Genomic DNA, 14,410 nt, shown 5'->3' on the forward strand with positions numbered 1-14,410 from the left:
TTAAAAGCGTATGTCATTGTTGCGCTAAATTATTATGCCAAAAACTTACACATGCGGTTCCACAGTTAAATGGACAAAGTCAGTGTCATATTTTTGATAGTGTTAATTAAAAATTTTAACCCGATTAGCCATATGTAAAGTGTGTGGTTTGTCTTTCATTGTATTCTCTTCGGACCAGAAAATTTGGATATTAAATTGACTAATCTGAGAGTATTTTTTTTTTAATCTCTTGAATTGTTTTTTTTATTTGTTCGTTTTGTAAACGGGTTGTGTGTGTTCAAAAAAAGCGGTGTTAGTTTTAATTTTTTTACAGGTTTTTGTATTAGTTTTTGTTATAATGATGTGTCTTATAATAAATTATTGTTATTAATCAATTGTGTGTCAATTTGAATCCCTATTTCAGATCCAGGTAAAGTTTAATTTTCACTATGTGATTTTAAAAATTTCTTTTAATCTGACGATTAATTTCAATTCAAAATTTGAGTAGTGATTTCATTGGAATTTTTATGAATTTTGATTAAGGCCTTACGAAAATAATAGTAATTTGAGCTAGGTTGAGCCTGTTGGGTGGTACCTTTGGCCGCATACCATTTTATACAGCAATATTTATCGGTGAATCAGAAAAATGTTCTCATGCAAATTTGTCGTGTACGTATCTTATTCCTGAAAAGGTTTTCATCTTCTCAACATAGTCTTACCTTGAACTTTCTTGTAAGGAAAGTATTTCCTGGCTCTAAAATGTGAATAGCTTATAAACCGTTACAATACTTAACTGTTACACCATGTGTACTTCTCTCAGACGCAGAACCTTTCCTTAATTTGACCAAATCATTGTGTAATTGGCCCCACTCTGGATTTTCACACTGATCTTAGACGATTAGGTCTATAACAGCCTTTCTAACAGCGAGTGTTCTCAAATAAGAATCTATAACTCTGGTTCGCAAGATTTTATGTTTGGAATGTTTATACAAATTCGAAGATAGCTGTTACTGTGAGAAATATCAACGTCCAAATAAATTTTGTTACAACATACACGTTACTTTAAATAACGCTATTAACGTGCACTATCATTATGGAAAGAACTAATTTTCCCAACTAAACCCAAATACAGTAAATCTGTAAGACGACCGCGTAGTTCCGACGTATTCAAACGTACGTGGGGGACTGCGTAACTTGCATGGGAAGCGAGTAGCGGAACGCTCATTGCCGAACATTATCACTAGGGAAACTACAAAGAAAAAAATAAATTAGGAAGTTTCGCTTGGTACGCGAAGCATTGAATGATGCATTAAAAGATAATTGACTTGAAACGTCCCGATGGGCGAGATAAAACCAAAAATGAACGAAGTATAGAGAATAAGGGCAAAATCAGATGCAACAACTGCTTCGCGTAACTCGGGCACTGTACCACCTAATTTTTAACACACTAAACAGCCGGTGTTTATGGAGTTCGATAGGAATAAATGATAGCGCATATGGTATTAACAAAGGAAATGAAGGGCTACATTTCCCCATCTTTCGCTGCGCCGTACTCTAATTTAAATTCGAGTTTTGATTGTGCGAATGATTAGATTCATCACTTATACCACATCCGATAAGGTTTTTGTATCCTTCACACAACTTTTCCAAAGAATGTTAAGGGTTGATTAAACTTTCCCAGACTTTTACGATAGATGTTGGTCACCAAAGACCATTTCGACTTAATTTAACACTGACATAATTCAGCCGTCAACTGAGAGATTACTTTTGTGGCTTTTGCTCAATAACGTTGAAGTGTAAACAAAGTAGAACAACAAATTTATTTCGATTTTATTATTTGAAATTACATCAACATAATACATAATAAAAACAAGACATTTATATGCAACTTTCTTGTATGCGGTTGGAAGTTGTAACAACTTCCGGTCCCCTGTACTTGTGCGTTAGCGTTTGGGAACCCTGAATTCCTGGTAATGCATTCCGCGTCGGTCGTTGTAAACTTCGATATACCTAAAAAGGGGTTTAGAGACAATTTATGAAGCTCGGGGTAACTTACGGTTTGATTTGGAATGTGAGTATCTTTGGCAACGTGTTTGAAATCATAGTCTTCAACTTCCTCCTCGTTGTCTTCATCTTCTCGTGTATTGGGCAATTGATAAATCTTTGTAAATCCGAGCCCAGATCGTCTTTCTACAATAAAAGGAATATTGTAATACGCCGAACGTGCGGTTATTTCGTTTATATCCTACCGTATTGGTTTCTAATAATATCGGGATCAGTGTCTTCGACGGACGTTCCATTTCTGATTGACTCAGTAAGTGCGGTGTCGGGAGTTGTAGGACTTCGAACACCTGTCACGGAACCGTCGATGATGAGGTCATCAGCCGCAATTACAGCTTCCATGGGAACGTGCTTTGTGTTACTGTCGGCGCGAAGACACGGTCTACTGTAGTGCCTTCTGCATAGTGCGGCGAGCACTAGGCATACACCGGCAGCAAGTACTCCAGCCGCACCTAATAATCCTAAGAATAATGGGCTAACGGGAATGGCCGTCGATGGACCTATAAATTAAAGGCAAATATTATATTTTATTATTATAGAAAGGGAATAAAAAGTCTACTCTCTATTTAATATGAAACTGAAAGTTACGGTGGCAATAAAATAAAATTTAGATGAAGTGGGAAGCGTATGTTTTCTCAGATTAAAGGGCCAATTGAGCACGTTCCCGAATCGAATAAAGTAAAACGGCAAAAAAATAAGTAAAACCGCAGCGTGGCGCAGGATCCCGGGCTCGATTATATTAATCAACATTCATTATCGCTGCGTCTTATGCCGGCTCTACGGCCTCGTCCCTTGATATCCCACTTTATTCTCATTTCTGCGTATCGCGACCGTCTCTCAGTGTCGTTCTTCATTTCCATATTTTATTCAAACTCATGTATAATTCATTTTTGTCGTCGTCTTTGGTTTTGAGTCTTTCCTTACCAATTCTTAGCGTTACAAGCCGGCTTAGAGCGATTCACTCGGGATTGTGCCCGATACAAAGCTCTTGTTTGGCCTTTAGCCTGTTAGCCACTATCTCGTTGTACAACATCCCTGTGTTGAATCTCAACGATATCGGAAGTATCGCCGATGTTTATACAAAATACAACGTGAATATACCATGACCGACGCAGATAGCTACGCCTGTTTTATATCGGACCCAGGTCACATGCAAATTCAGCAGAATACCCCAATATGCCCGCCGCACATAGATATGAATTTTGTTCGCTGTTATCCTTAAAAGTCTCCGCCGTAAAATGATATTAGACTTTCGAGAGGCTGCGCAATTTTTACATTCCGCTGCTATGTACAATTTTATGTCCGCCACAGAACGCTTATTAAATTTATTTACGACCGCGCGCGCGTACACAATTAAGCCTTAATGTAAAACATTAATTACCTGTGTACTTGGCAACTCCCTTAAATGTTATAGCATCAATAACAGTCGGATCGCTTCGTCCTTTCGCGTTGATCGCATACAGCAAAATCCGGTAACTAATGCCCGGTTCGAGCCCTTCCGCGTAGAAAATCGGTGGAGTTTTATACGTTGTTGCGTTGAGCCTCAATTCTAATGATGGCAGCTCCAGGATCTCCATAAGAAAGCTTTGCGGTAATCCTCCATCAAAGCTTTCTATGCACTCAACCTGTAGGGAATCCGATGTTTGGTTCATCACTGTACAATTCAATAACGGAAAGGGTCGTCCTGAAATGGAAAAAAAAACATAATGGTTAAATCCAATTATAAATTGCCACCCTTCACGAAGTAGGTCAAGTATTATTATTAGCCCCTTAAATTTCTACAGATGTAAGTTGTTAAGAGTGAAATACTTGCATGGAATAAATAAAAAAAGTTCTAGCATTGTTAGGGAATAACTCGCCCTTTGTATTTCCTCGGGTGCACGTCATAAATAATTTACACATCTTTTTGCTACAGTATAGATGGCATGACAACTGTGTTCTACACAGGTTTTAAATTATTAAACATTCATGGCTTTCGTAAATTTGCATGCGTTTTAAATGTTACACGTCCATTTTATGATAAAAATAACTTTCTTGTAAAGGAATTCGGGTATCGATCCTGATGAGAGGCAGGCGATGTGCGTTATTCGGTATTTTGACCTTTACGTATGTATATCTCCGATTTAAATTTTGGAATTAGTACTATAAACACGGTTATGGGTTCCTAACCCACAATTTAACTGTGACATTTACATTTTAGAGCTTTAATGTATATGTATGATATTGGCTAGAAATGGAATTGATTTAATTCAACCAACATGAATGGTGTTGTTAAAACGAGTTGTGTTATAAACGAAAATGCAAAAGCAGAAAAAAAGTAAACTGTAAACCGTAAAAATTACAAAACACCAAACGAATTGTTTATTTTATATCGCAAGCAAGAACATCTTTTCTTTGTAGTATCTTCAGTACTTAGTTGTTGCCAGAATACCTCAAATGGCATTAAGCTGCTCCACATATCGGAATGCGTTTGCTTTGAAGATCTACACAATACAACATCAATGTTAAAGAAATGCACAGTTTGAGGAAAAACATCAAGGAAATGTCAATTTAATGATGTGACATTCTACAGTTATTTATGACAGCTTTAACTAAACGTTACTGCACATTACAGGTAGGTATTTGGAATTTTAGGATTATTCTGAATATGAGATTTAAAATAACGCTTCCGGAAATAACAGTTATTTCACATGACAACCTCAATGTTTGGATTCTGCCTTACATTTGTGATTCCCTGATATTCACACGGATTTTTGTTTAAAATTGGCATGACAAATGGAAAACAGAAACTATTAAATGAGTATCTAATAGCAAAACATGCGTATTTCTTTATTGAATGTGTGAGAATGAAAAAATTATCAAAGTCCTCGTGTGAGATCGAAGGGACTTCAGCGCATTTTTGTGTGGCAGATCAGTATTCTATTAGCCACTTTCGACTCAACCATCAATAACAGATCTTGTCGAAGGCTACTACATTCACTAACCGTTTCCCACTTTCCGCGTGCACCCGCAATTCGCTTTTAAAGTTAAAATCGTGTCGGGGGCTACCACATTCCCTTTGACGGTAGCCACTTCCGACGTCCCGTTCACCCACCCGCAATTCGCTTCTATTGGCGACACGAGAAAGAGAGACAGCGATTCGAGATTTACGAAACATTAAACCGCGTGAGTTCGCAACGGAAGGTAAAAGGCGCCCGAAGTTGACTACTTCTCGAAGACGCGCGCGCGCGCCTCGCAAAAGGTCGTTAATTTCGCCCCTAGGACAAAAAACAAAATTCCGCCACGCAGGAGTTGTGCGCGTTTACAACATCTTTCCGACGACACCAATTTGAAAAGAATCGGACCAAAACTGTAGTAGAAGATAGGAAAAAACTGAAAAACCTTCACGTTAGTATACTACGCTCGAGGATGACGCCCAGATGTCGCCAACCCCACATCATGTAGCCATGTCCCTAAGGTTGACAAATTTCACGGCCTTGTAGATACACGTACACCCGTTGCCTTTCTACAAAAGTTCTTCTACGCGCCCACATTTGCAGCCAGCCAGCCAGTCAGCCAACCAGCCAGCCAGCCAAAGTGAGATTAAAAGCTACATTTTACAAATAAATTTGCAAAAATGCGCTAAAAAGAGCAACTCATTAAAAAACAGAAAGCCTCGGTATGCTATTGAAACAACATTTTCGACATATTCATCATTCAGTTTTCACAACGCCAGTAGATGTGTCGAGTTTAGACGATCTTTCACCGCTTTGTGAATACCCTTTTCAGCACCCCGTTCTGCAGATATTTGCACTAAAAGTTTTGACATCATCAGTAGATGTGTCTCGTCCAGAGGTTCTACTTGACGTACCCTCTTTCGACACCTTTTCAAGATATTCGCTTCAGTTTCACCAATAGATATATGTCTCGTCTAGACGATTAATTTTGCCTGTGAGCGTATTCTCGGCCGACAAATCGTTTTCAAGATTTTCGCTTTTAAAGTTTTATCGTCACCAATGAATATATTTCTTCCAGTCGTCCCAATCGCCTTTTGCGAGTTCTATCCTCCGACAATCCGCTCTTGAGATATAAGGAATTATAACCGATCACGATATTAGAGTACCATGAAGAATAAAACTAGTCCCCCGTCCCCTTTTTTGGTAAGGGGTAAGAAAAAAGGATCGTAGTTGGTGAAGAGAGACCTTTAAATTAGAATTCTGTGAAATATAAAATCCACTTCTACCTCCCCCTCGTCACCCACTGATATCACAAAGGAGGTTTCGCAGGAAAATTAAAGTTTGTACAAACCAATTCATTTCGGTGAAAGCTTTCATTAGAATACCATGAAGGATACAACGTTCCCTCCCCCCACGTTATGCACGTTTTTAAGTAGTTCAAAATCCCATAAGTGGGCCCGGACAGACGGACGAACAAAATTTTAATTTAATAACAATAAATTGCAGATATAAAAAAACTCACACTTTACGTAGATTCCAGAAACACGCAAATATAACAGAAGTTTCCATTTAAAATAACTGCCTACTTCTAGATTTTCTGAAAGTGTCGTGAGTTTGATGTTTTACATTGATTCGTGTTTCAGAGTAACACGTAAGTAACGTGCGTTTAATAATTGTTCTGGTATTAATTGACCGTGGGTTTTTTTTTCTAGTATAAAGGTAGAGCCTTTGATTAGTTTAGTATCGTTTGAAAAGTCACCAAAAGCACGCACGTACGAACGAAAACACGTGTAATGTCAGTAATTGATTTGTAAAAACACACAGAAATGCGTAAGAAAGTAAGCAACAAATTTAAAAGCAGAAGATTGATCTGTCATATAATAATTTATGTAATGTGTAACCTGAAAATATTGATTTTAAATTGCATGTATTTACAAATGATGAAATCAACCATTTCAATTACAAGATGGTGACAATATCTAGGTACATTCTCAACTCACTACCTCCCTATGGTCGCTATTTTAGGCCAGTCATTGGGGATTTTTACCTGGAAATAAGGCCAGGAGTTTTGAAACTTTGTAGGTTTATAGGTTTTAGTAACTAAAATTCACAATCCGAGACATGCCGCAGGCGCCGCCATCTTGCCAAGATTGCGCCCAAAAACGGTTTTTTTTTTTTGCAAATATCTCCAAAACTATGCGTTTTTCTAAAAAGTATGTAGAGCGCAAAATTAAAGAGGAGGAAGTTTCCTACAAGATATGTTCCTAGGAAATATTTATAACGAAATAATGACATCTTTTATTCAATTAATCGATTAATTCATTAATTAATAGATGTTAATAATTTATGATCAATTAATTTCGATTTAAAATGCTATACTTGTTTCCACACCACCCCAGAGGTAAAGTACACGGCGCGTTTTTTAACGTAGTTTCCCCTGTAGGCCTAATCCACTTAGGCCCGGTTGTTCAATCATGGTTTAAACTGTCGATTATCTTAAACTGGCGTTTAAAACTGTAAGCTTAGTTTAATGCATTGCACCACTGCGGTTTAACGTTAAACTCCGTTTAGATTAGAGGTTTAACTAAACGGTGAAAGAGGGCCGTTTAACGCTCCTAACCGTCAAACGTAACCCCAAATACCTACATAATCAAACAAACACGAAAACGTTATTCTTGTCATTTTGGGCTGTTGCTGTTGGTCTTATGGTTTGTTAATCAAGATGAACTACACCGATTTTGATGAGCCAATTACTGATGATGAAGGTTTTTTGGAGCTAATGCAGGTGTTTTTGGACGATGAAGAAGAACCTCTCATTCCAAGCAATTTCTTTATTTGCTCGTCTACATCCGTCGTTATTATTTTCTTCGCTGGCCCTCCCCCAGTAGCATTTAAATATTTCTTTTCATTTGCAAATTTTTTCTTTGAAACCTTTTTTATATGTTCATATTTCCTTCTGAGTGTTTTCGCATCCCTTCCTTGACCTCCTGCAGCATTAAACTCCCCAGCCAGTTGGTTCCATGCGGCGTCTTTGATGCGGTTATTAAGAACGTCGGTTTTTTTACACTCTTATTGTTGCTCGAAACTTTTTGACGAGCTGCAGAAGCATCGCTTCTTCAGTTGGATTGAAGTTTACAGATCGCGGTCGCTTCCGTATTAGATCAGCATTCTCCATTTCCAAACGGTGTTACTACTAGCCACGATTAGTTACACAAAAAATACACATTTCACTATTTCAATCACGAACAAAACAAGATACACGCTTGTAAACAAACCAAATTTGAAGTTTGAATAGCGTAAACGTCAAAATTTGAGCGGATTACAGTGTTGCCACCAATAGAAATTTCATTAAACGCAGTTTAGTTAAACTCTCCCTAAACTGCAAATGAGCAACGCAATAAAAGAGAAACTGTGGATTATCTTAAACTACAGATTACCTAATCTGCAGTTTAAACCGTGATTGAACAACCGGCCCTTAGGTACTAAAATTATCTTTGGCAAAGGCCAGACGGACCTTACTCATTGATTTCCATATCTTCAACGGGGAAAATGGTTACCTCAGCTTCAGAATCGATGTTGATTTTCTTCAACTCGTCGGACTCTCCTTCTGCAGGCGATAAAGAATCATCAAGCACCGAATGGAGGTCTTCTTCATCGGATTCGTCCAGTGTCACTTGTCTGTCACTGTCACTGTCTTTCCATTGCAGACACCGCAAATCCTTGAACATCTCAATCCCGCTTTCCTGCATCCGCTGGCTCTACCACAAGCCGCCTTGCACTTACAACATAAAAAAGCAAGTAGTGCTTTGGAAGCAGGATCTTTTAAAGTAGTTTTTGGAGTGAGGCCAGGTTGTGTTTTCTTCCAAACCCATTCTTCAACTACTTTCGGACAGCCACGCCATAGTTGATCCTGATAGTATGTTCTCAGTGAATAATAAATATAATGAGAAACCAATTGAATAGCCCGTTTTACTATAAAAGAAATTTATACGCATATGTATATGGAGATAGGGGCAGTTTATAGAAATTAACAGAATATGTTGTCATTCAATCAGCTCTTGAGCCTAAACGGCTCACTTTAGCCAAAATATGATAAGAACATTTCTTGTAGGAAATTTCTGCCTCTTCAATTGTGCTCTCAACATACTTTTTCAAAAAACGCATAATTTTGAAGATATTTGCAAAAAACCGATTTTGGGCGCCATTTTGGCAAGATGGCGGCGCCGGCGGCATCTATCGGATTGTGCATTTTGTGAATTTTAGTTCTGGATTTGCAAACCTGTAAAGTTCCAAAACTTCCGGACTTATTTCCAGGTAAGCCCTATTTTTGATCCCCAATGACTGACTGGCCTATTTACAGTATTTCTACCTACACAGGATTGCTAACATCGAATATAAACCAGCCACTGCCGTTAATCTCAGCCTCAGGACTAGCTCTCGAGCTGCTTTCCTGCCCTGAACTCCCCAATCCTGAACCGACTACCTCTAGATACGGAACTAACGGGTATTGTGCTAGAAATGGTTCCTGAAAACAGGTCTACTATGGTAACTGAAACAAGCGGATCGTTCAATCCAGAAGGAGAAATGGAGAATATTGAACAAAATGGCTTTCATTGTTAAACTTCATATATAATTCTTATTATGTCGTATTTTTTGTCCTAGTTCTAATTAAGGCCCGGTGCAGAAGTCCGGTTTTTAAACGTACGTTGCCGGTCCGTTCACGTAGCCGAAAACCGGACGTGCGTATCGGGCTTAAAGTGTGTTTGTTTTCTTACCTCAGCGATTTCATTGCAATTACTGTGTATTTTTATGCCTTATTCACATCGCCCTATTCTACACTCGTTTCATAATAATACTTAATGTAATATGCTCTACCCTTTATTCCTAGGTTTAATCCGTGATTGATCACCGATGGCGTCACTATTTCTGAAGATCGTAGATGCCAGTTCCACCGCTTTGCACTTTTGTTTTACGTCGTGCTGTACCGCCGCTTTACACCTACGGCGGCGTCGGATGCTGCGCGCAAGGTGATGAATCTCAAGGACCGCGACAACGTCGACCCCAGTAATTGGCGCCATATCACTATCGATTGAGGGAGACGCTGAAGCTGTTTAGGGCGCAGAGAATGCGAGACCGTCCGAGCAACGAAACCTACAGAACGGTTTCCACCGAGGCGTCGCTGATATTGTGTAATATCCTGTCGTTCAACCAAGAAACCACCAAACGAGAAACCGTGATAGGGCCTGTGACCTTCGTGGCAACGCGTATGATGAGTGAGATCGATCTTTCGCACGGGCGGAACCCCCGAAGATATTGCACATAGGGAAGAACAAGTAGCGACAAATTACTCAACATTCGAAAATTACCCGACACGCGAGAACGCCCCCTCCCCTCTCCGTCTCCATAGGATAAGATGATATGCCAATGCGAATAGACAGGGTCCGATGTCTTACAGGATTTCTATCAACTCTAGAGGAACCCTCTTACACAAACAAGTTGATGTAAGAAATGACCCTGTACCCTAGTACACAATCCAACACCTCTAAACCAGAGACCCTTTTCGTAACCAAGGAATCCTTCCAACCATCTAAACCGTTATTATTCACACCCTCGCAATACCTCAAATTTACTCCTTACACAACCGTATCTATGTCATTATGGGAAATGACACCCTGAATTAAACATGTCCTGCACAGATTATCCTCAATTGCTGAGAAGTAAATAACTTGCATATGCATTTACCAGAGTGCGATCTCTATCGCTTACATACGACCGCTAAGTGACTTGATACTTCATACAAACATAAAATTCCCCCTGCCCTAATACCTCGCTATAAGGAATTTATCGTTCCGTTTGTAGGTTTTATGTGACTGTACACCTAATTTAATACGCAATAAAAGTAAATCGAGGTTAAAGGCACTGATTCTCTTACATATTTTATATTAACGTAAACAATCCACTGTGAATTTATCTTAAAAACACTTTTATATAAATGTAAAAATGTATTATGGAGACAATCTTTTATAGAACAAAAAAAAAACTAAAAACTGTCAACTGAAAGATTTATGAGGTACACTAAACCAAGATCAGCGGTTTTCGATATTTTTCATATATCACTTTTGATTACACATCCTTTTAAATTGAAGCAAGGAACCTTTTCTAAAGAGTAAAATGAATTTGGATTGCCTGAATGAACTGTTAAATCTCGGGATGTTTTGTTCTTGCCCTGGCCTTACTAATCAGCCTTGAATTGAATTATGCATGGCGCATATAATGAATATTATTATGAATTAATAAATATTATTATAAATCATTTTACATATTACCTTTTACATGAAAATTGTATATGAAAGTGATATAATTAGTATATATCTACGTTAATACGTGTGCGGAGATTTTGAATTCTAAGTGAAAGAAACATTCGAGGGGCGTTCAACCAATTTTATATGTTTATATGAGTTTTCATTGGATTACACACAAAAAATATTGTCATATTTTTGTAGTTGTTGTAATTTGCGGCGTGCGATATGTCAGAAACCGGAGTTATCCTCATAACCCGAAATCATAAAGCACAGTTACGTAGATCGTTCTTTTCTCTTTATATGAATGAACACCAGCGAACACCGCAGATATTTCCATAGAATACTAGAACAAAAAGTTGCATAGAATACGATGCAATACACATTTTTATACACTGTGCTCATTTCAAAAGTATCCACCCTTAATAACTCTTGACCTGATGCCTAATGCTTTGAGTGGAATCACGTCGATTTAGATATCGAGGGGGAAGTTAAAAAATGGTACCTAGACAATTCTCGTCGCACTCCAACTACCCCACTTCGAAAATTTAAAATTGTTATTCATACCTTCCATCTTCTGTGCAGTGTATCTTAAGAACCAATCAATCGATTTTATTTTTCTGATCATGGTTGAGTAGAGGATTTTATTCCCTTTCAAATGATGTATCAAAAGGTAGGGGGTACCATTAGACGCAAGATATTTCAAAATAAATGAAAGACACATTATTATGGCACCTCTACAAGATTCTAGTTTTAAATTTTAAGCCGTGACCGGTTAACCATCATCAACTTTGTTTTTTTCTGATTTCAAAAATGTAAATATCACTATTTTTTAATAAAACAAAAAATTTTAACAACATTTAAAAATTAGTGATGTTTACATTTTTGAAATCAGAAAAAAAATGCTCTATCAAATCACACAAAAAGTAAAAAGGAAAAATAACTTCCACAAGAAAAAACAGCTGATGATGGTAAACCGGAGATGAAACGTAAGACTTAAAATTTAAAACCAGCATCTCCGAAAATAGTCTGAATTTTTTCAGTGTCAAAACGCCATTTTGGTAAGTATAAAAACGCAACGTTATTTTGGTATTTTGTTGTGACTCTGGGGTTAACCTAGCGGTTCCCTATTTGTCATTTTTTGTTATTACATGTCCTATGCATAGATTTACAAATTTATCAATATTTATATCGTCCTGAGAACTTTTGTTGTTGACTGTAAATCGTGGGGTTACTGCAAAAACTGTTAAGTCCATATTTAGCCAGTTTGCGATGTTTATAACGCTAAGTCCAGAAAAATGCACAGAATCCACTGGAAAAACCCGATAACTCGTATATCTGTCCGTATACAATATTGCATTAGCTTATTCCATGTAAGTCCAGTTAATCATATTCTATACCGCCAAAATACTGTAAGTACCGTTAGCTAACAATTCTGTTCTTTGTATCTATAAAATTACGAAATATTCTACAGCAAAAATCTGTTAAGTGCCCTAAGAGGATTTTGCCCGTAAGTGAAGTGAATCTTAGAACAAAAACAATATACAGCAAAAACCTGTTAAGGGCACTTAACTATTTTTGCAGAAATATTGCTTCATAAGTTTCATCACTTTTAAATAGCTAAAATCACTTAGTAGATTTTTGCAGTAATATCGTCTATTTATTTTGTTTGTTTGTTTATGTATTTTCAACACCAAGAATCAGATAAAGATACTTAAATGATTTTGGCGGAATATTTTAGTGACATAATCGCATTAGCTGTATGACAAAAAACAAACGCGTTAACGTTCTGTGGTGTTCTAGTGTGTTTATTTTTATTAAAGTTGGATATTTTGCAAAATGAATGAACAGTTTTTATCAAGAAGTGCCCGAATATTTTTGATGGCAATGGAGAAGGGTAATGGTAGGTATGTATTAAGTTAATATTTTCTAGTTTTTATAATTATATACTGTAAGGTTTTGTGAGGTTGGATCATTTCTGTCAACTGTCAGAAATTGTCAGGTAATACCTAGGTCTAACAGGAAGGATGGGTTGGACTGTCTGCATGCTCCTGCGAAGAAGTTGTTCTTGGTCAATGTATAAAGAAGAATCTTTGGAAAATAATACTCAAGCTTTCAGTGAAATAACTTACAGAAGAGTATTTTGTAGAGACTACAATTTGTCGTTCTATAAACCGAAGAAAGACCAGTGTCGGCTCTGCACGAGGTACAATTCTCTTCAGAATGTTGAAGAAAAACAAGCACTAGAAGATGATTACAGCCAACACATTAAGAGAAAAGAGGAATGCAATCAGGCAAAGGCAATAGATAAAGAAAAATGTAAAACAGACAAATCCTTCATGTGCTGTACGTTTGACTTACAGTCAGTCTTACAAATACCTTCAAGTGATGTGAGTTCCATGTATTATAGTCCTAAGATCTGTATGCATAACTTTACCATTTACGAACTCTGTGAACCTACTGACGCATTTTGCTTTGGATGGACCGAGTTGCAAGGAAAACGTGGCAGCTCAGAAATAGGTAGCTGTTTGGTGAAATACATCGCACAGTTGAAACCTGAAATTAAACACATTTGTCTGTTTTCCAACACATGCGGAGGACAAAATCGAAACCAAAACATTGCAGCACTATTTTTATATTTGGTACAAGTCAGCAATTTGGACATTATAGAGCACACATTTTTAGAGAGCGGCCATACTTTCATGGAAGTTGACAGTATGCACAGTGCGATAGAAACAGCCAAAAAGTATATCCCTGTTTACACAATTCAAGACTGGTTAAATATTTTCAGAATTGCAAGATCACGACGTATAAAAAATAAGAAAAGCTCAGGCTACAAAGTCTGTGAAATGGGACTCGCAGATTTCAAAAATATATCTGATTTGACGAAGTGGTTTATAAAAAACAAAGGTAAAAACACTGACGGTGAAGCAGTGAATTGGTTGAAAGTGAAATGCTTCAAATATGAAAAATGTAAGCCAGGCATAATACAGTACAGGTATGATCATACCTCGGACTTTAAAGAACAACATTTGGCAAAGGTCGTCCAAGGAATTTTACGGAAATAACTTTAAAGAATCTATATACAGCAAAGAAAAAAAATAGTTTGTTGCAATTGTGTCGAAAAGGAGATAT

General features: G+C 37.5%; 1 protein-coding gene across 1 annotated transcript in view; it reads right to left on the reverse strand.

The window, feature by feature from the left end:
- Nucleotides 1-1,792: 1,792 nt before the first annotated feature.
- Nucleotides 1,793-14,410, reverse strand: part of LOC116176895 (nephrin) — a 192,868-nt gene continuing 180,250 nt past the window's right edge. Inside the window, exons 10-13 of the mRNA XM_031495719.1 lie at nucleotides 3,422-3,724; nucleotides 2,229-2,540; nucleotides 2,036-2,169; nucleotides 1,793-1,989 (exon numbers count right to left, since the gene is read on the reverse strand). Of these exons, the coding sequence (XP_031351579.1) occupies nucleotides 1,858-1,989; nucleotides 2,036-2,169; nucleotides 2,229-2,540; nucleotides 3,422-3,724 (881 nt within the window). The 3' untranslated portion in view covers nucleotides 1,793-1,857. The remainder of the gene's footprint in view (nucleotides 1,990-2,035; nucleotides 2,170-2,228; nucleotides 2,541-3,421; nucleotides 3,725-14,410) is intronic.

This window comes from Photinus pyralis, unplaced genomic scaffold, assembly GCF_008802855.1.
Source record: "Photinus pyralis isolate 1611_PpyrPB1 unplaced genomic scaffold, Ppyr1.3 Ppyr1.4_LG1, whole genome shotgun sequence".
In the NCBI taxonomy this organism is placed as follows: Eukaryota; Metazoa; Arthropoda; class Insecta; order Coleoptera; family Lampyridae; genus Photinus; species Photinus pyralis.